Source organism: Haliotis rufescens, unplaced genomic scaffold (genome assembly GCF_023055435.1).
Source record: "Haliotis rufescens isolate VD_foot unplaced genomic scaffold, xgHalRufe1.0.p SCAF_5, whole genome shotgun sequence".
Taxonomy (NCBI): domain Eukaryota; kingdom Metazoa; phylum Mollusca; class Gastropoda; order Lepetellida; family Haliotidae; genus Haliotis; species Haliotis rufescens.
Window position 1 is genome coordinate 36899559 of NW_025964223.1, and position 23340 is coordinate 36922898.

The 23340-nt window shown below is 43.9% G+C and overlaps 1 protein-coding gene across 8 annotated transcripts in view; it reads right to left on the minus strand.

The window, feature by feature from the left end:
• LOC124118528 (mitogen-activated protein kinase kinase kinase 15-like) overlaps positions 1–23340 on the minus strand; it is a 104916-nt gene that overhangs the window by 50878 nt on the left and 30698 nt on the right. For all 8 annotated transcript variants that reach the window (XM_046480687.2, XM_046480686.2, XM_046480683.2 and 5 more), the window contains exons 14-19: positions 13343–13414; positions 13051–13139; positions 9336–9434; positions 7556–7637; positions 3794–3927; positions 3212–3339 (exon numbers count right to left, since the gene is read on the minus strand). In XM_046480687.2, the coding sequence (XP_046336643.1) occupies positions 3212–3339; positions 3794–3927; positions 7556–7637; positions 9336–9434; positions 13051–13139; positions 13343–13414 (604 nt within the window). The remainder of the gene's footprint in view (positions 1–3211; positions 3340–3793; positions 3928–7555; positions 7638–9335; positions 9435–13050; positions 13140–13342; positions 13415–23340) is intronic.

Sequence of the window (23340 nt, forward strand, 5' to 3'; positions counted from 1 at the left end):
TCTCACACCAACAAAGTCTTGATTTGGCTGTGTTTTGGCAGTCGTAATTAAAAGAAACAACATCATATAATTAAGTACATTTACTGTTGATATTGAAATTGGTTATTCTGAGTAATACTTGCTCAATGTATGTTGAATAACTGTGTGCTGTTTTTGTTATTCTGTGTACAGTACATGCTTGATGTATGTTGAATAACCGTGTGTAGTTATTCTGAGCATGTTCCCATGCTCATCTGTATGTTGAATAACTATGAGAGTCCCATTCTGAGTATATAATACTTGATGTAAGGTGAATGGTTACTAGTATGTAAACTGACGTGTATACATTTGTTACACATCGTCCGGGGACCCAGAGGGGCACCTGTATGACGTATGAGGCAGTGCCATTCACTTTATGAAGCCTGATCCCAGGGGGACAGATGGCCATTTACATGAAGATGTTTACATCTGGATTGGATAAGACCTGTGTGAGGCATGTGACCATGATCGATGTACCGTGTACAGTGCAGTGATGGTGGAAGGACACATGGAGAAAGTCACTTTGTATATTGTTTGTACATAATAAGTGAGTGAGTGAGTGAGTATGGTTTAACACCGCTTTTAGCAATATTCCAGCAATATTCCAGCAATATCACGGCGGTGTGTACATAATAAAGTACACATGTGACACAACAGATTGTAGACATGCATCATACCATGCATTTGACATGTCAATGTACCAATGTATTGAATTATTGACGTATTGCAGTATTGATGCATTAAGGTATAGATGTTGTGCTCTGAAGTTGATGCCATGATGTATTGATGCATTAAGGTATTGATGTTGTGCTCTGAAGTTGACGCAATGATGCCATGATGTATTAAGGTATTAATGTTGTGCTCTGAAGTTGATGCCATGATGTATTAAGGTATTGATATTGTGCTCTGAAGTTGATGCCATGATGTATTGATGTATCAAGGTATTGATGTTGTGCTCTGAAGTTGATGCCATGATGTATGGATGTATTAAGGTATTGATGTTGTGCTCTGAGGTGACGCCATGATGTATTGATACATTAAGGTATAGATGTTGTGCTCTGAAGTTGACGCCATGATATTTTGATGCATTAGGGTATTGATGTTGTGCTCTGAGGTGACGCCATGATGTATTGATGCATTAAGGTATTGATGTTGTGCTCTGAAGTTGACGCCATGATGTATTGATGCATTTAGGTATTGATGTTGTGCTCTAAAGTTGACACCATGATGTATTGATGTATTAAGGTATTGATGTTGTGCTCTGAAGTTGATGCCATGATGTATTAATGTATCAAAGTATTGATGTTGTGCTCTGAAGTTGATGCCATGATGTATTAATGTATTAGTAGTTATATAGGAGGTGGCCCAGTAGTTTAGGATTAGTGCACTTGTCAGTAGTGTTGAGTAACCTTTATTATTTAGAAAGAGTATGTTAGAGTGACAGAGTGAGTGTGAAGTGTGTGAAGGGAGATAGTTAATTAAAGTTAGTTGAATGGCTGTGAGTACATAAGCTGTTAAGTTATTTATCAGTATAATTCTTAACTTAAAAACTTACTTTTAATCCATATTTGGGTTGTGTTATAACTCCGTGTTGTGACACAAGGCAAGTCTGACACTAAGAATTCGTTAACTTTATCATGTACATTAAATGATTTCAAACCTTTTTTAGAAGCCACATAAACCCAGCCACTGGTATTTAGCGAGGAGGAAGGACTACCAACCTCCTGGTAATGACAGTAACAGTGTGTAGGGAGGAGGAAGGACTACCAACCTCCTGGCAATGACAGTAACAGCGTGTAGGGAGGAGGAAGGACTACCAACCTCCTGGTAATGACAGTAACAGTGTGTAGCGAGGAGGAAGGACTACCAACCTCCTGGTAATGACAGTAACAGTGTGGAGGGAGGAGGGAGGAGGGAGGAGGAAGGACTACCAACCTCCTGGCAATGACAGTAACAGTGTGTAGGGAGGAGGAAGGACTACCAACCTCCTGGTAATGACAGTAACAGTGTGTAGGGAGGAGGAAGGACTACCAACCTCCTGGTGATGACAGTAACAGTGTGTAGGGAGGAGGAAGGACTACCAACCTCCTGGTAATGACAGTAACAGTGTGTAGGGAGGAGGAAGGACTACCAACCTCCTGGTGATGACAGTAACAGTGTGTAGGGAGGAGGAAGGACTACCAACCTCCCGGTAATGACAGTAACAGTGTGTAGGGAGGAGGAAGGACTACCAACCTCCTGGTGATGACAGTAACAGTGTGTAGCGAGGAGGAAGGACTACCAACCTCCTGGTAATGACAGTAACAGTGTGGAGGGAGGAGGAAGGACTACCAACCTCCTGGTAATGACAGTAACAGTGTGTAGCGTGGAGGAAGGACTACCAACCTCCTGGCAATGACAGTAACAGTGTGTAGAGAGGAGGAAGGACAACCAACCTCCTGGCAATGACAGTAACAGTGTGTAGGGAGGAGGAAGGACTACCAACCTCCTGGTAATGACAGTAACAGTGTGGAGGGAGGAGGAAGGACTACCAACCTCCTGGTGATGACAGTAACAGTATGGGGGGAGGAGGAAGGACTACCAAACTACTGGCAATGACAGTAACAGTGTGTAGGGAGGAGGAAGGACTACCAACCTCCCGGTAATGACAGTAACAGTGTGTAGGGAGGAGGAAGGACTACCAACCTCCTGGTGATGACAGTAACAGTGTGTAGCGAGGAGGAAGGACTACCAACCTCCTGGTAATGACAGTAACAGTGTGGAGGGAGGAGGAAGGACTACCAACCTCCTGGTAATGACAGTAACAGTGTGTAGCGTGGAGGAAGGACTACCAACCTCCTGGTAATGACAGTAACAGTGTGTAGAGAGGAGGAAGGACTACCAACCTCCAGGCAATGACAGTAACAGTGTGTAGGGAGGAGGAAGGACTACCAACCTCCTGGTAATGACAGTAACAGTGTGGAGGGAGGAGGAAGGACTACCAACCTCCTGGTGATGACAGTAACAGTATGGGGGGAGGAGGAAGGACTACCAAACTACTGGCAATGACAGTAACAGTGTGTAGGGAGGAGGAAGGACTACCAACCTCCTGGTAATGACAGTAACAGTGTGTAGCGTGGAGGAAGGACTACCAACCTCCTGGTGATGACAGTAACAGTATGGAGGGTGGAAGGGAGGAGGAAGGACTACCAACCTCCTGGAACCTGCTCCATGAAGATCTTGAAGAAGCCATCTTCACTGACAGAGCCCAGATACTTGACGATGTTCTTGTGACTCAGTCGACTGTGCAGTCGGATCTCTTCATGAAGAGGCTGCACTTCTCTGGGAAAGAGTCATAGCAAATACTTGTAATTGGGACTTTCTTACAACACAAACATGAAATCTGATTAGTACAAATTTAGCTACGAGGGGTGATAAGTTCTGAGCCTCACATAGCAGAAACTACACATGAAAAAAACTTCAGTCAACTGAGCAAATTGTTTCACAGTGACTTTCAGTCAGGTGAGTTAATATAAAATGTCAATGCCAGAGAGAGACCACCCTAGATCACCAACCAAACGGATTCCGAAGGAGATAAGGCCAAATAGCGATGAAAATTATATACCACTGATGACACCAGATGATCATAAAAAGGGTAAGCAGTTCCTGACCTACATATCCAAGGGGAAGTCTAGTTCCTATTTAACCATATGAACAATGTCACAAAGATAAAAGTTTGCTCAATGCTCCGAATTCAACTTTTCTCAAACAGCTTTCAAATGGCCGTAGTACTCACTGTTTGTATTTCTCAGGCACTTCCTTAATAGCTATCTTGATCTGTGTCTTCTTGTCACGGGCTGCATACACAGATCCATATGTCCCACGACCAAGCATCACACGGTTATCCTTCTCATCCTTGTCATACTCATACTGGAGAAAGAAGACACACAGCATCACACTGTTACCCTTCTCATCCTTGTCATACTGGAGAAACAAGACACACAGCATCACACTGTGACCCTTCTCATCCTTGTCATACTGGAGAAACAAGACACACAGCATAACACTGTTACCTTCTCAACCTTGTTATACTGGAGAAACCAGACACACAGCATCACACTGTTACCTTCTCATCCTTGTTATACTGGAGAAACAAGACACACAGCATCACACTGTTACCTTCTCATCCTTGTCATACTGGAGAAACCAGACACACAGCATCACACTGTTACCCTTCTCATCCTTGTCATACTGGAGAAACAAGACACACAGCACCACACTGTTACCTTCTCAACCTTGTCATACTGGAGAAAGAAGACACACAGCATCACACTGTTACCTTCTCATCCTCGTCATACTGGAGAAACAAGACACACAGCATCACACTGTTACCTTCTCATCCTCGTCATACAGGAGAAACAAATCACACAGCATCACACTGTTACCTTCTCACCCTTGTCATACTGGAGAAACAAGACACAGCATCACACTGTTACCTTCTCTTCCTTGTCATACTGGAGAAACAAGACACACAGCATCACATTGTTACCCTCTCATCCTTGTCATACTGGAGAAACAAGACACACAGCATCACACTGTTACCCTTCTCATCCTCGTCATACTGGAGAAACAAGACACACAGCATCACACTGTTACCTTCTCATCCTTGTCATACTGGAGAAACAAGACACACAGCATCACACAGTTACCCTTCTCATCCTCGTCATACTGGAGAAACCAGACACACAGCACCACACTGTTACTTTCTCAACCTTGTCATACTGGAGTAACAAGACACACAGCATCACACTGTTAGCTTCTCATCCTCGTCATACTGGAGAAACAAATCACACAGCATCACACTGTTACCTTCTCAACCTTGTCATACTGGAGAAACAAGACACACAGCATCACACAGTTACCCTTCTCATCCTCGTCATACTGGAGAAACAAGACACACAGCATCACACTGTTACCTTCTCAACCTTGTCATACTGGAGAAACCAGACACACAGCACCACACTGTTACCTTCTCATCCTTGTCATACTGGAGAAACAAGACACACAGCATCACACTGTTACCTTCTCAACCTTGTCATACTGGAGAAACCAGACACACAGCACCACACTGTTACCTTCTCATCCTTGTCATACTGGAGAAACAAGTCACACAGCATCACACTGTTACCTTCTCAACCTTGTCATACTGGAGAAACAAGACACACAGCATCACACTGTTACCTCTCATCCTCGTCATACTGGAGAAACAAATCACACAGCATCACACTGTTACCTTCTCAACATTGTCATACTGGAGAAACAAGACACACAGCATCACACTGTTACCTTCTCATCCTCGTCATACCGGAGAAACAAATCACACAGCATCACACTGTTACCTTCTCATCCTTGTCATACTGGAGAAACAAGACACAGCATCACACTGTTACCTTCTCTTCCTTGTCATACTGGAGAAACAAGACACACAGCATCACACTGTTACCTTCTCATCCTTGTCATACTGGAGAAACAAGACACACAGCATCACACTGTTACCCTTCTCATCCTCGTCATATTGGAGAAACCAGACACACAGCACCACACTGTTACTTTCTCATCCTTGTCATACTGGAGAAACAAGACACACAGCATCACACTGTTACCTTCTCATCCTTGTCATACTGGAGAAACCAGACACACAGCACCACACTGTTACCTTCTAAACCTTGTTATACTGGAGAAACCAGACACACAGCACCACACTGTTACCTTCTCATCCTTGTCATACTGGAGAAACAAGACACACAGCACCACACTGTTACCTTCTCATCCTTGTCATACTGGAGAAACCAGACACACAGCACCACACTGTTACCTTCTCAACCTTGTCATACTGAAGAAACCAGACACACAGCATCACACTGTTACCCTTCTCATCCTCGTCATACTGGAGAAACAAGACACACAGCATCACACTGTTACCCTTCTCATCCTTGTCATACTGGAGAAACCAGACACACAGCACCACACTGTTACCTTCTCATCCTTGTCATACTGGAGAAACAAGACACACAGCATCACACTGTTACCTTCTCATCCTCGTCATACTGGAGAAACCAGACACACAGCTTCACACTGTTACCTTCTCATCCTTGTCATACTGGAGAAACCAGACACACAGCATCACACAGTTACCCTTCTCATCCTTGTCATACTGGAGAAACAAGACACACAGCATCACACTGTTACCTTCTCAACCTTGTCATACTGGAGAAACAAGACACACAGCATCACACTGTTACCTTCTCATCATTGTCATACTGGAGAAACCAGACACACAGCACCACACTGTCACCTTCTCATCCTTGTCATACTGGAGAAACAAGACACACAGCATCACACTGTTACCTTCTCATCCTTGTTATACTGGAGAAACAAGACACACAGCATCACACTGTTACCTTCTTATCCTTGTCATACTGGAGAAACAAGACACACAGCATCACACTGTTACCTTCTCAACCTTGTTATACTGGAGAAACAAGACACACAGCATCACACTGTTACCTTCTTATCCTTGTTATACTGGAGAAACAAGACACACAGCATCACACTGTTACCTTCTCAACCTTGTCATACTGGAGAAACAAGACACACAGCATCACACTGTTACCTTCTCATCCTCGTCATACTGGAGAAACAAATCACACAGCATAACACTGTTACCTTCTCAACCTTGTCATACTGGAGAAACAAGACACACAGCATCACACTGTTACCTTCTCATCCTTGTCAAACTGGAGAAACCAGACACATAGCACCACACTGTTACCTTCTCATCATTGTCATACTGGAGAAACCAGACACACAGCATCACATTGTTACCTTCTCATCCTTGTCATACTGGAGAAACAAGACACACAGCATCACACTGTTACCTTCTCAACCTTGTCATACTGGAGAAACAAGACACACAGCATCACACTGTTACCTTCTCAACCTTGTCATACTGGAGAAAGAAGACACACAGCATCACACTGTTACGCTTCTCATCCTTGTCATACTGGAGAAACAAGACACACAGCATCACACTGTTACCTTCTCATCCTCGTCATACTGGAGAAACAAATCACACAGCATAACACTGTTACCTTCTCAACCTTGTCATACTGGAGAAACAAGACACACAGCATCACACTGTTAACTTCTCAACATTGTCATACTGGAGAAACCAGACACACAGCATCACACTGTTACCTTCTCATCCTTGTTATACTGGAGAAACCAGACACACAGCATCACACTGTTACCTTCTCATCCTTGTCATACTGGAGAAACCAGACACACAGCATCACACAGTTACCCTTCTCATCCTTGTCATACTGGAGAAACAAGACACACAGCATCACACTGTTACCTTCTCAACCTTGTCATACTGGAGAAACCAGACACACAGCATCACACTGTTACCTTCTCATCCTTGTCATACTGGAGAAACAAGACACACAGCATCACACTGTTACCTTCTCATCCCTATTGATCACTGATTAATACTTACATCAACAACCTCCTCAAACTCATCTGCATCTCTCGTGCAGCATTCTGGGTTGACTGCCAAATTACACATCACATCGTAGAACCTGAAGTCAAACCATACACATCGTGACAATATCGTATCCATATAAGTTCATCTCTCCACCTCACATGTTCAAAACATTACAATATTACTGTTAAATACCTCCTTGTCCAAACAATGCAATATATATAATGTAAAATTGTTGTGTGAGAATTGCTCAATGTATCGAATGTATAACGTTATTCATAAGCATACAAATCCATTTGATATATATTTTTGTCATTCAGATATCAGGCAGCTTTTTTTTCGCTATATGTAAATGAGGTTGACAGTGAGCCAATTCTCACACAACGTTCACTTTTCAGACGTAATGAAACATAACTTGGCATCACAACACCCTCTTGTTGCACCAAGCAAAAAGGCCCTTTCTCGGTGACGATGCATAAACGCAACATGTATATATACACAATGTGTACATTAATCCATGTGACGTCAGACGGTGAGTGCACAAGGAATGACGTAATATATTGTGCACCTCGGCATGCAGTTATCATATACACAGAGGAACAAGCCGATTAAACTTTTTTTTAATGTTTTCCAAATTGCAGCGCCATCTGGCGTTCTTTATTGCCAACATCCTTTAGCAGTTTAGTGTCCTTTCTTGCGCGCTGACATTCTTTAGTACACACTGTTCTTTTTTTTCATATGACGTCTTTTCGTAACATTTGACTATTATATTGCATACTTTTGATCTTTATTTTAACTTTATACTTTTTAAACCAGTCGGTTTGTTTTATATTTTGACCTTTATTAGTAACATTTAATACTTTATTCGTAACATTTGACTATTACTGCATATTTTTGTCCTTTCTTTCAACTTTGTATTTTTTTCAACGAATGGCCGCCCATAGTAATGCATTGAAATCTGAGGTGAGGTGAAATTGGGTTTAACGTCGCGTCCAAGATTATTGCACTTATATAGCGACGTGCATGCACGTGTATGTGTGTGTGTGGCTGCTTGTACTAGTCCGGACTGATGCCGATTTATAGTGCTAGTACACTGAGATACCATGCCGCAGTTTAACATGAATACCCCACTCAGGCACAGTATACTGACTCCGAGCCGACCAGTCCTTGTTTTAGCCCCTTAATGCCGAGCGCCAGACAGGGTAACAACAAGTACAATCTTTTAACGTCTTTTTGTATGACGCAGCCCGGGATCGAACCCTGGACCTTCCGCTCTCCGGGCGGACGCTCTACCACTAGACCACGGAGGCGGTCCATTGAAATCTGAACATGACTGGGGCAGCTCATTGTTATTTGGTATATTTATGTTTATATTTAGACATTTACATACATTACACAGTTTTGTAAATCAGTATATCAAAGAAAATGTGAACATGTGTTTCTAAAAACACTGTCTGATGCACACAAAAAATTAGTACTTTCTTCTCACTGTTTTCTATGTCAGTTTACACAGCTGATTGAACAGCTTTTACTTCAAACAAACATGGCAATATGGCTTGTCCATTATTTGACAGTTTTATTGGAGAATATTGGTCGAAATATGTTTGACATCCTCTGATGAAAGCAGAAAAACGAGTGTTTCCAAAAATAAGGTTGTTTTCTACACAATTTTACATTCTCAAAATAGGTACACATATTTTGTGTGTGCCTTTAGGTTATCCTTTCAGTCTGTTAAAGCTATATCAGCAAACATTTCCATTGTAGGCCACCCGGACACTGTATTGAGATAACTGACCTGGTTTTCTGTACTTCTGATGAGAAATAGATGTGGAAGTCGTCATCAGCATTTTCTTGCACATAGAGAAACAAAGCCCGACTGTCTCGCTTGTACAGACTGAAACACAGGTCTCTTATTGCAAGGTTGCAACCAAACAAAACCATCAGTTCACTGAATGGGTCATTGTCAAAGTAGTTTCTTCTCAGTACCTGACTAAAATACAGACTACCTGCAATTACCAGCATCTACCACTATGTACCTGAATTGAAATTCTCAAGAGAACACTGACATAATGCCAACAGAAAAGAGGGTTCTTCAGGCAAATGTGACCGATGATGTCATTTTTGTTTTTGAAAACTTTCTGACACCACATACTCTTCTGAAAGATATAAGCCGTCCCAGTCCTTGTCACAGACGTGTTCAGTGGACGAGATGGCTACTTCAAAGTAGTATGTGTCATGACCATGCCCCATTTAGCACTGATTCAAGGTCGCTTTTTCATATTTGTTGATGAGTCTATAAAACAACAAAGACCTACACGATTGCTCCATCTGCCACATAAAGTGGCATTTCATAGTTTACTTGGACTTCCTAAAGAAACATGCAAATACGAGTATGTGGAGAGGGGTGGCTGAAAAGTTCTGAGCATAACTATGATGGACTGTGTTGATGGAGATGGTTGCTAATTAGTTTTCAACATAATCCCAGACAAGGTCCACTCTCTTCTTCCAATAATGCTGGAGTGCCTGGATCCCACTGGTGTAGAAGGCTTCCTCCTGGTGATCTAAAAAGTCATCCACAGCAGAACTATAGTTGTACTATACAGCCTGTGTGTGCAAACTGTTAAGGGTGTACTATACAGCCTGTGTGTGCAAACTGTTAAGGGTGTACTATACAGCCTGTGTATGCACACTATTAGAGGGGTACTATACAGCCTGTGTATGCAAACTGTTAAGGGTGTACTATACAGCTTGTATGTGCAAACTGTTAAGGGTGTACTATACAGCCTGTGTGTGCAAACTGTTAAGGGTGTACTATACAGCCTGTGTATGCAAACTGTTAAGGGTGTACTATACAGCCTGTGTGTGCAAACTGTTAAGGGTGTACTATACAGCCTGTGTGTGCAAACTGTTAAGGGTGTACTATACAGCCTGTGTATGCAAACTGTTAAGGGTGTACTATACAGCCTGTGTATGCAAACTGTTAAGGGTGTACTATACAGCCTGTGTGTGCAAACTGTTAAGGGTGTACTATACAGCCTGTGTATGCAAACTGTTAAGGGTGTACTATACAGCCTGTGTATGCAAACTGTTAAGGGTGTACTATACAGCCTGTGTGTGCAAACTGTTAAGGGTGTACTATACAGCCTGTGTATGCAAACTGTTAAGGGTGTACTATACAGCCTGTGTATGCAAACTGTTAAGGGTGTACTATACAGCCTGTGTATGCAAACTGTTAAGGGTGTACTATACAGCCTGTGTATGCAAACTGTTAAGGGTGTACTATACAGCCTGTGTATGCAAACTGTTAAGGGTGTACTATACAGCCTGTGTATGCAAACTGTTAAGGGTGTACTATACAGCCTGTGTATGCAAACTGTTAAGGGTGTACTATACAGCCTGTGTGTGCAAACTGTTAAGGGTGTACTATACAGCCTGTGTATGCAAACTGTTAAGGGTGTACTATACAGCCTGTGTATGCAAACTGTTAAGGGTGTACTATACAGCCTGTGTGTGCAAACTGTTAAGGGTGTACTATACAGCCTGTGTATGCAAACTGTTAAGGGCGTACTATACAGCCTGTGTGTGCAAACTGTTAAGGGTGTACTATACAGCCTGTGTATGCAAACTGTTAAGGGTGTACTATACAGCCTGTGTATGCAAACTGTTAAGGATGTACTATACAGCCTGTGTGTGCAAACTGTTAAGGGTGTACTATACAGCCTGTGTATGCAAACTGTTAAGGGTGTACTATACAGCCTGTGTATGCAAACTGTTAAGGGTGTACTATGCAGCCTGTGTATGCAAACTGTTAAGGGTGTACTATACAGCCTGTGTATGCAAACTGTTAAGGGTGTACTATACAGCCTGTATGTGCAAACTGTTAAGGGTGTACTATACAGCCTGTGTGTGCAAACTGTTAAGGGTGTACTATACAGCCTGTGTGTGCAAATTGTTAAGGGTGTACTATACAGCCTGTGTGTGCAAACTGTTAAGGGTGTACTATACAGCCTGTGTGTGCAAACTGTTAAGGGTGTACTATACAGCCTGTGTATGCAAACTGTTAAGGGCGTACTATACAGCCTGTGTGTGCAAACTGTTAAGGGTGTACTATACAGCCTGTGTATGCAAACTGTTAAGGGTGTACTATACAGCCTGTGTATGCAAACTGTTAAGGATGTACTATACAGCCTGTGTGTGCAAACTGTTAAGGGTGTACTATACAGCCTGTGTATGCAAACTGTTAAGGGTGTACTATACAGCCTGTGTATGCAAACTGTTAAGGGTGTACTATGCAGCCTGTGTATGCAAACTGTTAAGGGTGTACTATACAGCCTGTGTATGCAAACTGTTAAGGGTGTACTATACAGCCTGTATGTGCAAACTGTTAAGGGTGTACTATACAGCCTGTGTGTGCAAACTGTTAAGGGTGTACTATACAGCCTGTGTGTGCAAACTGTTAAGGGTGTACTATACAGCCTGTGTATGCAAACTGTTAAGGGTGTACTATACAGCCTGTGTGTGCAAACTGTTAAGGGTGTACTATACAGCCTGTGTATGCAAACTGTTAAGGGTGTACTATACAGCCTGTGTGTGCAAACTGTTAAGGGTGTACTATACAGCCTGTATGTGCAAACTGTTAAGGGTGTACTATACAGCCTGTGTATGCAAACTGTTAAGGGTGTACTATACAGCCTGTGTGTGCAAACTGTTAAGGGTGTACTATACAGCCTGTGTATGCAAACTGTTAAGGGTGTACTATACAGCCTGTGTATGCAAACTGTTAAGGGTGTACTATACAGCCTGTGTGTGCAAACTGTTAAGGGTGTACTATACAGCCTGTGTATGCAAACTGTTAAGGGTGTACTATACAGCCTGTGTATGCAAACTGTTAAGGGTGTTCTATACAGCCTGTGTGTGCAAACTGTTAAGGGTGTACTATACAGCCTGTGTATGCAAACTGTTAAGGGTGTTCTATACAGCCTGTGTGTGCAAACTGTTAAGGGTGTACTATACAGCCTGTGTGTGCAAACTGTTAAGGGTGTACTATACAGCCTGTGCTTAGAACTTTTCAGCAAACCCTTCATGTCATCATAAAAAGCTCATTAGTTGCACACAATTTGTTTGTTTTTTGTTTAACACCACACTCAGTAATATTCCAACTATATGATAGCGGTCTGCAAATAACTGCGTCTGAACCAGACAATCCAGTTATTGCATCGTGAGCATTGATCAACGCAATTGGGATACGATGACACGCATCAACCAAGTCAGCATCTGATCCCGTTAGAGCCTGACCATCCGATCACTGTTGGTCGCCTTTTACGGCAAGCAAGGGATGGTGTATACCTATTATACTCCGGATCTTCGTGGGTCAGTTGCACACAACCTTAGTAAGCGATATACTTTTTTCATGAAGCTAGGCATGTCTGAAACACCTCATTGTGTGCATGCCATTGGTAATACCACAATCAAATTAATAAGGGCAGCCAGGTGAATAACACATATCCTACCTGACTCTTTTAATGGTCTCCAGGGGGAAAGACCACTCACTCAGGCGTTGGTCCCGCTTATTGGGGGTGACAAACCACAACAACACACGCTGAAAATACAGCTGCACATGTCAGAAACAAAACTTCATAAAGCTTAAGAATTAAAACTATTAAAAAATAATGATTTTGTGAAACTTTCTTGTTTGGAAACAAAATGAAGTGAATTGCCTCCAAGACAACAATTCTCCAAATGTAGCTTGTAAAGAGAATAAAACAATATGTAATATTCTCCTCCCAATGCAAACACTGGTACCTTGTCGTCAGCCTCCGAGTCTACCTGGATGTAGCTTGGGATGAGCTCCTTGTTCGGCTCCAGGATGAGAACCTGCAACACAGGCATACTGTACAGGAATACTGTGCTACAACCATATGAGCCTGATGCCACTATAAGTGAAAGTACCTCTAACTATTGTAGTAGTCATTTCAGGCTGCATAAGATATTCAAGTAGTTGTAAGTTAAGCGTCATTATTAAAGATCTACTCTTTTGTTAGGTTTCACTTATTGGCTCTGTCAACTGCATTGTAGGGTAGACAAGTAATCCTTGGTGGTCAATCAGAGTGTAAGCCCAGGTGCCCTCTTGATTGGCTAGTTTTAAACCTCAGTCACTTTTATGGTCATGTTTATGTCATTCATGAAATGTGATTGTGTTGTATTAGCATAGGTCAAACGTTAGATGGTGCAAGTATTTCACCCTAGTATGGCCAGGTTTCATTTCAGTTTGAGACACCCGCTGACCGTACAGATTAGTTTGGGGTTACAGTTCTGTTATCTTGCCTGCAGTGTTGAGTGTTTATCAGTAAGTCTGGTAGTGTTAGGTAAGGATGGCTAATGCTTAGCAGCTGATTAGTTGGTCCTCTGGGGGACAATATCGTTCACTTGGATCTGGTTTATGAAGCCTGTAAGTCCGGCTGCTGACAATATGCGTTCACTTTTATGCTCTGTCCTTCATATGAACAGCATCATTCAACTGGTCCGCAGTCAGTATATTCGGCAACGTGGAGAGATCAACTTGCGCTCTATCCTTCTTCAGACGATGGGCTTTGCAGTCGGCTGCCACTGCCTCACCCTATTAGCAACATGTAGCACGATGTTGTTTGGGTTGGTATCGATTCTCTACTGGTGGGGGTATAGTTGATTGTATATCTTGGGTTTTCTCTGCTGACATGATCTGTCTAACCCAGGTGTAATCCGCCATGCAGGTTGGAGCTTCCATTTATCTATCCTTTGACATGTACATGATTTGTCATATCCACAATATTGGCATCTCTTTACTTAGGTTAGTTTAATGTTATACAGCTGCCATATAGGTACCGACAGGTCAGCTTCGTCTTACCTTAGGTTGTAGTACAAGAGCAAGAATACTTTAGGGAAGGCTCAGACACTTTTGTTCCTTTCCCAATTGTATTCCTTCCAAACATGTTTTTTTCATAACTTGTACTTTTTAATTAATTATTTAGTTGGGTTTTTGGATTATTTCAGATAATCCAATCATTCCGCCAGTCTATATTAATCTGTGCTCTGAGGAGTTTCGTAATCTCCCCTCTATCAGAAACCCTGAAAAGGCTCTAAGCACCATCTCCCTCGCCATTGGTATTCCAACTGCAGGCTCTTGATCTCCCGGCATGGGGGGGCAACCTGCTTCTGGTCAAGCTCCACCATCCAAAAATTTATCACCTAAATCCACCTTTGGACAATTTACTCCAGCTACGGAAAGTACCTTGTGTGGGTTGTCACAAGCTAAAATGTTCGATCAAGCAGTTCCTAGCCCTGATATGGATGCTATCAACGCTAACCTAAAAAAAACATCTGGAACAAGCGGGGACCAACTTGTAGGGCAGGCGTAGAGGACTTACTCCACCAAGTCACAGTGCTCTCTAGAACTGATGGCAGGTGGCCTCTCACGATCGATTTCAGTAGGGAGATGGAGGTCTTCTCTGAGGCTCTTGCCAACCTGGAAGCCCTAAGGATCCTGGATCCGGCCATCTCGCCAAGACACCCATGCCTAACCCTCATTCTGAGGTACATGGCATGGAAGTATTAAGGCGGAATTCTAGGACAAAGCCCAATACTGAGAAGATTGACCCTCGAGTCCTCCAAGGTGCTGAGGGGAATGTCCACCAGAGACAAGCTCTAATACCTGGGCATAGGGAACGGAGGGGGACAAGCCAAACTAAATCTATGGCCCCTCAACCACTCCTAATTAACTCGGCCCAGGGGAGACTCTTTGGAGACTGACCTTTGATGTTCTTTTATTCGGGTTTTGAGGGGCCTAGATGTTTCTCCTATGTAAACTTGTCCACAATTGCATGGAATGTGGTACACTGCTCCTGATGGTTCTAGCTTGTGGCTGGATGGTGGTTTCCCTGTGGCTTTAATTGTGTTCTGAATGGTATGACTTCTCTTGAAAACTCCATCAATGTCGGCCTGTTTCTTTAAGAGTCTCTGGATTTTGTGCCTAACTGTTTCAAAGAAGGGGAGGCTGATCACAAAGGGTGCAGACTGTTGACGTGGGGATTTCAGAGAGATTTCTTGGTGATGTTCTTTGTGATGTTCTTTATCGTCTGTTGTACTAATTGCTCAGGATAGAGGTTATACTGTGTAAATACTTGTTTGAGGTGGCTTAGTTCAGTAGGTAGATGTTGCTTCGTGGAACAGATGTTGTGAGCTCGTCTTGCTAGGGTTGAGACAATTCCTTTCTTGACTTGAGGTGGATGGTTGGAGGCATAGTGTATGTATTGATCTGTGTGGGTAGGTTTCCGATACACAGTGGTCTGGAGTTTGTCGTTATTATCTTTCTGTACGAGTACATCAAGGAAGGGGAGCTGTCGATTGGTTTCTTCCTCCATGGTGAACTGCATTCGTGGGTTTTGGGAATTCAGGTGGTCCATTAGAGTTCTGGGGTCATTGCTGGGATGTAGGATGACAAAGGTGTCATCAACTTTGCAGACCCAGCAGAGGGGAGTTATGGGGGATGTTTCCAAGGCTTTTTCTTCAAGGTGGGTCATAAATATCTCGGTGATCAAAGGTGATAAGGGGGATCCCATTGGGAGGCTTTGAGTTTGTTGATAGAAGTTATCTCTCCAGGTAAAGTATGTTGAGCTGATACAGGAGTGTATGAGTCGGATGATGCTGTCAGTTGTTAGGCGGGTGTCTAGGGATGGGAGGATTTCCTCAACGCGGGTTCTGATGATTTCCATGGCCTCGTCCCGAGGTACATTCGTGAACAGGTCGACAATGTCATAGCTGATTAAGGTTCCTGGTTGGGGGATGTTGAGAACCTTCTTACAGAATTCTGACGAATCTGCCACAAAGGACTTCGCAGTCTTTCCAAGAGGTGCGAGGAGGCGGGCTAGATGCTTGGCCGTATTGTAGTAAACAGTGTCTCTTGAGCAGACTAGGAGACGGGCTTTGACGGGGTCTTTGTGAATTTTTATGGTTGCCTGGGCATAAGGTGGCTTAGGGTGAGGGTAGATGAGTTTTTTCTGGAGGGTGGGGCCGATTTCATAGCTGTCCGGAAGTTAGGTCTTGTGCTCTTTCTGTAGGCTGTTGGTGGGGTCTTTCTTTAGCTGCTTATAGATGGATTGATCATTGAGGATGTTGTTGGTTAAGGTGTTGAAGTGGGTGGTGTCCATGATGACAGTTGCCTTGCCTTTGTCTGCTGGGGCGATGGTGATGGTGTTGTCAGATTTTAGGTTGTTTCTACTTTTCCATTCATACAGAGTTAGGTTGGGTTTCTGGGGCTGATCTTTGTTCAGGATGTTGGCAATCTGGTATCGTAGGAAGTCAACATTCCTTCCTGGGGCCAGTTGTTGTAATCCCTTCTCGATGTTGGCTATGGATTCCTCCTCCCTACACGCTGTTACTGTCATTGCCAGGAGGTTGGTAGTCCTTCCTCCTCCCTACACACTGTTACTGTCATTGCCAGGAGGTTGGTAGTCCTTCCTCCTCCCTACACACTGTTACTGTCATTGCCAGGAGGTTGGTAGTCCTTCCTCCTCCCTACACACTGTTACTGTCATTGCCAGGAGGTTGGTAGTCCTTCCTCCTCCCTACACACTGTTACTGTCATTGCCAGGAGGTTGGTAGTCCTTCCTCCTCCCTACACACTGTTACTGTCATCACCAGGAGGTTGGTAGTCCTTCCTCCTCCCTACACACTGTTACTGTCATTGCCAGGAGGCTGGTAGTCCTTCCTCCTCCCTACACACTGTTACTGTCATCACCAGGAAGTTGGTAGTCCTTCCTCCTCCCTACACACTGTTACTGTCATTGCCAGGACGTTGGTAGTCCTTCCTCCTCCCTACACACTGTTACTGTCATTGCCAGGAGGTTGGTAGTCCTTCCTCCTCCCTACACACTGTTACTGTCATTGCCAGGAGGTTGGTAGTCCTTCCTCCTCCCTACACACTGTTACTGTCATTGCCAGGAGGTTGGTAGTCCTTCCTCCTCCCTACAAGCTGTTACTGTCATTGCCAGGAGGCTGGTAGTCCTTCCTCCTCCCTACACACTGTTACTGTCATTACCAGGAGGTTGGTAGTCCTTCCTCCTCCCTACACACTGTTACTGTCATCACCAGGAGGTTGGTAGTCCTTCCTCCTCCCTACACACTGTTACTGTCATTACCAGGAGGTTGGTAGTCCTTCCTCCTCCCTACACACTGTTACTGTCATCACCAGGAGGTTGGTAGTCCTTCCTCCTCCCTACACACTGTTACTGTCATTGCCAGGAGGTTGGTAGTCCTTCCTCCTCCCTACACACTGTTACTGTCATTGCCAGGAGGTTGGTAGTCCTTCCTCCTCCCTACACACTGTTACTGTCATCACCAGGAGGTTGGTAGTCCTTCCTCCTCCCTACACACTGTTACTGTCATTGCCAGGAGGTTGGTAGTCCTTCCTCCTCCCTACACACTGTTACTGTCATTGCCAGGAGGTTGGTAGTCCTTCCTCCTCCCTACACGCTGTTACTGTCATCACCAGGAGGTTGGTAGTCCTTCCTCCTCCCTACACACTGTTACTGTCATTACCAGGAGGTTGGTAGTCCTTCCTCCTCCCTACACACTGTGACTGTCATCACCAGGAGGTTGGTAGTCCTTCCTCCTCCCTACACACTGTTACTGTCATTGCCAGGAGGTTGGTAGTCCTTCCTCCTCCCTACACGCTGTTACTGTCATCACCAGGAGGTTGGTAGTCCTTCCTCCTCGCTACACGCTGTTACTGTCATTGCCAGGAGGTTGGTAGTCCTTCCTCCTCCCTACACACTGTTACTGTCATTGCCAGGAGGTTGGTAGTCCTTCCTCCACCCTACACGCTGTTACTGTCATCACCAGGAGGTTGGTAGTCCTTCCTCCTCCCTACACACTGTTACTGTCATTGCCAGGAGGTTGGTAGTCCTTCCTCCTCCCTACACACTGTAACTGTCATTGCCAGGAGGTTGGTAGTCCTTCCTCCTCCCTACACGCTGTTACTGTCATCACCAGGAGGTTGGTAGTCCTTCCTCCTCCCTACACACTGTTACTGTCATTGCCAGGAGGTTGGTAGTCCTTCCTCCTCCCTACACTGTTACTGTCATTGCCAGGAGGTTGGTAGTCCTTCCTCCACCCTACACACTGTTACTGTCATTACCAGGAGGTTGGTAGTCCTTCCTCCTCCCTACACACTGTTACTGTCATTGCCAGGAGGTTGGTAGTCCTTCCTCCTCCCTACACACTGTTACTGTCATTACCAGGAGGTTGGTAGTCCTTCCTCCTCCCTACACACTGTTACTGTCAGATCAAAGGATGGCCTCTACCGCTGGATTCCTTCAACCTGTCGCTCGATAGGCCTGCCTGTCTGATCCATTAGAGGATCCTGGTTGACCTTCTGGACGTCACCTTGGATGGAGTCCGAAATCATTTTAGGAACTTTGGGAACCTTCTGCCACTGTCAGGTCCATTGCCATCTGTGCAACCCACTCAAACAGCAGAGCTTCCCGGAACTTCGACTCCACCAACTCCACCCACAGAGACACCCAGAGAGGCTTCCCAGGGGTTTTGATACCCACTTCCATTCTGACAGGACGAGCAGCAGGCTCCATCAGGATGCTGCCACACCCCTGGAAGAAGTCCTGGATGAGGCTGGCCAACCACAAGAGGTAGACATCAACCTTCAAAGGGCATTACAGATCTTTTGCAAACCCCAACCTGGCCACAAGATACAACCTTTCATCCATGTTGGAAAATAGCCATAGGATTCCACCCAAAGAATGTGCAGGCCATGGACCCCGACCAACTGGACAAGCTACGACGTTTGCTATCGTCCAAAGATGTGATCGCCTTCGGGGAAATTGGCTTGGACTTCACAGTGGGGAATTGGGAATGCCAAGGCCAAGTACTAGGGCAGCTCTTCAAGCTGGCACCATCAACGAAGCCCATTATCCTTCACCTCAGGGTTACTTAAGCAGACATATAGCAACAGGCTCCATTACAAAAATGCCTCAGAATTGCAAAAGCTGCTGAAGTACCATCAACCCAGAGATTTCATCTCCACTGCTTCTCTGGATCATTTAAAGAAGTTGCACTATGGACCCAGCACTTCCCTGAGACATGGTTTGGATATACCGGAATGGTGGACAGCTTTGACAACCAACAACTGTCAGCGGTTCCTGAACGCCAAACGCTTCATCTTGGAAACCGATGCCCCATATCTGTGGCCTCGCCCAGGTCGCTGCGGTGTCAACAGCCCAATACTACTGGGTGAAGTTGACCGACAAAGTACCACAGCCAACATCTTGGAGCGTGCCTATGTCAATGCTAGGCAGCTCTACAGAGTATGATTATTCACCCTGTATGAATGGGATTCCTTAATCTGACTTGGTCAGGACTGGAACTGAGTCCACCGATCCGGTCTAGATTCTAGGATTCTCATAGAAACATTGTTCTAATCTGACTTGGTCAGGACTGGAACTGAGTCCACTGATCCGGTCTAGATTCTAGGATCTAATAGCAGCTTCGTCGTCTATTTAAGTTACGTGAACCAACTCGGTTGCCACTAAACAATCTGGTTGGGGATTTTCTTATTTAAGACGTATGACTAATATTAACCATGAGTTACGCAAACTGTCTCGGTTGATAGCACAACACTGATGCATAACCCTGCAGGGATTTTCTCATGTTTTGGTGGTCACCTGTTAGATCCTCCCTTAACAACACTCACTGATACAAAAATGGGGGGGGGTCAGGTCCAGAAAAGAGGGAGGAATGTAGTGATTGGTGCTTCCACACTCGTACATCGTACATCGGATCGTATGTGTCTGGGTGTGATCGAGGCACGTGATCAACTTACCCGACACATCTGACAGTTGACAAGTGACAGATTGAGACTGGACAGCAAACAGAACGGACCAAAAGGACACCAAAGCTAACTCCACCTCGGTCTCCCCATCATCATGCTTACGCTGTGACGTCATTCTATTGTTAGAACGCTCCATTATTTTTCAGGAATGGAGAGTTGTTAGTCAACTATACATTATCTTGAACCACTAGGCTTTCACAACATATATAAATGTCTATATCTCCTTAATTATGTCACAAATACTAATATTTGTGTGTATGAGGTGAGTGCATTTTCATTTTATTGCATGTAATATTAGTAACTTGTATTGTTTATTAATAATTTGATAATAGTTTAGATGTAGTGTTTATAAGTGTAAATAGTAATTTCTTCATGATGCATTTCATATTGTAAAATTATATTTTGACCACATTTTCTAGCGGCCTTTACGTTATCCTACGACAGAGTTATATCCCTTCGTATTCCACAATATCACTTCCGGTTTCTTTTGACACTCGAGGCTTGTTTGTGTCCTTGCATTCTATTCTGTGCATGTATATTAACTCTAAGAGATTGTGATGTAATAGTGGTAGGGGGGTGGTTAGTTTTGGGTAACGGTGGAGAGAGGTATGGCGTGTTACGGAGAGCTGAACCGATTGTGTGACTGTGTGACTGTGTGTGCTATTATCGGCTGTGTCCATTAATTTCACCGCAGACTTATATATATATCGATTGAATGTACAGATTGTTTCATCCTATGTTCCCAGTGTAATTCTTACAATATCATGAACAGGTTATCACAGCGTAACCCCCCAGATTAACCATGTGGGATTCACCATTATTATACTGTAAAACGTGAAATTAACGCGAGCGTGAATTAAATGCGAAAAATGCGAGTGGTCTTTGCTCGCATTATTAAACATCGCATTTATATCAACAATAAGACATTTTGGATAGCAGAAATACCTACTTAGACATACGCTGAAAAGAAACAACTATGTATTCCACATCAATGTTTATTGAGCAGCACTTGTAACAAGTATATGAACAATGACATTCAAACACTAATTACATCCTGTGAATTGTCACTGCTGGGGTCAAGACAAGCGTTCTACTCACCCATGTCATCACTGATCTTACATGCAAGTCCACACAGATGCCACCCAACACAGTGTCTTTGCTCTTTGCGACTGCATCAAAGGCCGACACGAGCCAGCGCGCACGTATTGTTTTAGCTGAAGCACTCTACTCAGCGCTAATAAGCGGCGCTATTTGGTGTGTGATTGGATTAATGTAAGGTTGGATTAAGGTGAGGATTCTCCTGTAAACCTGACAGAAGACATTTTGTTTAGATATAAATCCACTGATGCTTGAGAGGAGGGGGTGTCGCATTCATATTGAGTCGCATTTTTGGCTATGGGCCAGTGGTCGCATTCTTTTGGAGACGCATTAATTTCACATTTTACAGTATTACTTGTATTGTCATATATGTGCGATTCTGACTATTGGAAGAAGCTGATATGATATTATGGTCATTGTACCATACTTATATCAAATGTGTAAATGTAACAATTAAAATGATATATCTAAGCTTATTATCATTGAATATTACATCATGAATTTCTTATAAGTGTAGAAAATTACTGTTTAATCTGCTTCGGTTTTATGTGCATTATGTGATGGACAATATGCTTATTATTGTATTCATTGTTACAGGGTGTTGGTTTGTCATCAGCAACAGTGAACTATTAAACAGACCTCACACCTCAGCCTGTGTCATGTGTTTCTACATCCATACACATTTCTGGCTATTACAATATTTCTCTGAATCTCCATCTCTGATGAAATTCTCACAGCTAATGAAAACAGATGTTAATCTTGTCTTTAGGACATGGGGGTGTTCTAAGCAAAAGCCTACAACTTAAGAAATACCAAAATACCTATGTTTCCTGAATGAAAATGTTACATACTGTACATGTGCCCTCCTCCCTCAGTGACACTGTAATAACAACCGGCAACACAGACATACTGTACATGTGCCCTCCTCCCTCAGTGACACTGTAATGACAACCGGCAACACAGACATACTGTACATGTGCCCTCCTCCCTCAGTGACACTGTAATGACAACCAGCAACACAGACATACTGTACATGTGCCCTCCTTCCTCAGTGACACTGTAATGACAACCAGCAACACAGACATACTGCACATGTGCCCTCCTTCCTCAGTGACACTGTAATGACAACCGGCAACACAGACATACTGTACATGTGCCCTCCTCCCTCAGTGACACTGTAATGACAACCAGCAACACAGACATACTGCACATGTGCCCTCCTTCCTCAGTGACACTGTAATGACAACCGGCAACACAGACATACTGTACATGTGCCCTCCTACCTCAGTGACACTGTAATGACAACCAGCAACACAGACATACTGTACATGTGCCCTCCTTCCTCAGTGTCACTGTAATAACAACCAGCAACACAGACATACTGTACATGTGCCCTCCTCCCTCAGTGACACTGTAATGACAACCAGCAACACAGACATACTGCACATGTGCCCTCCTTCCTCAGTGACACTGTAATGACAACCGGCAACACAGACATACTGTACATGTGCCCTCCTACCTCAGTGACACTGTAATGACAACCAGCAACACAGACATACTGTACATGTGCCCTCCTTCCTCAGTGTCACTGTAATAACAACCAGCAACACAGACATACTGTACATGTGCCCTCCTACCTCAGTGACACTGTAATGACAACCAGCAACACAGACATACTGTACATGTGCCCTCCTTCCTCAGTGTCACTGTAATAACAACCAGCAACACAGACATACTGTACATGTGCCCTCCTCCCTCAGTGACACTGTAATGACAACCAGCAACACAGACATACTGTACATGTGCCCTCCTTCCTCAGTGACAC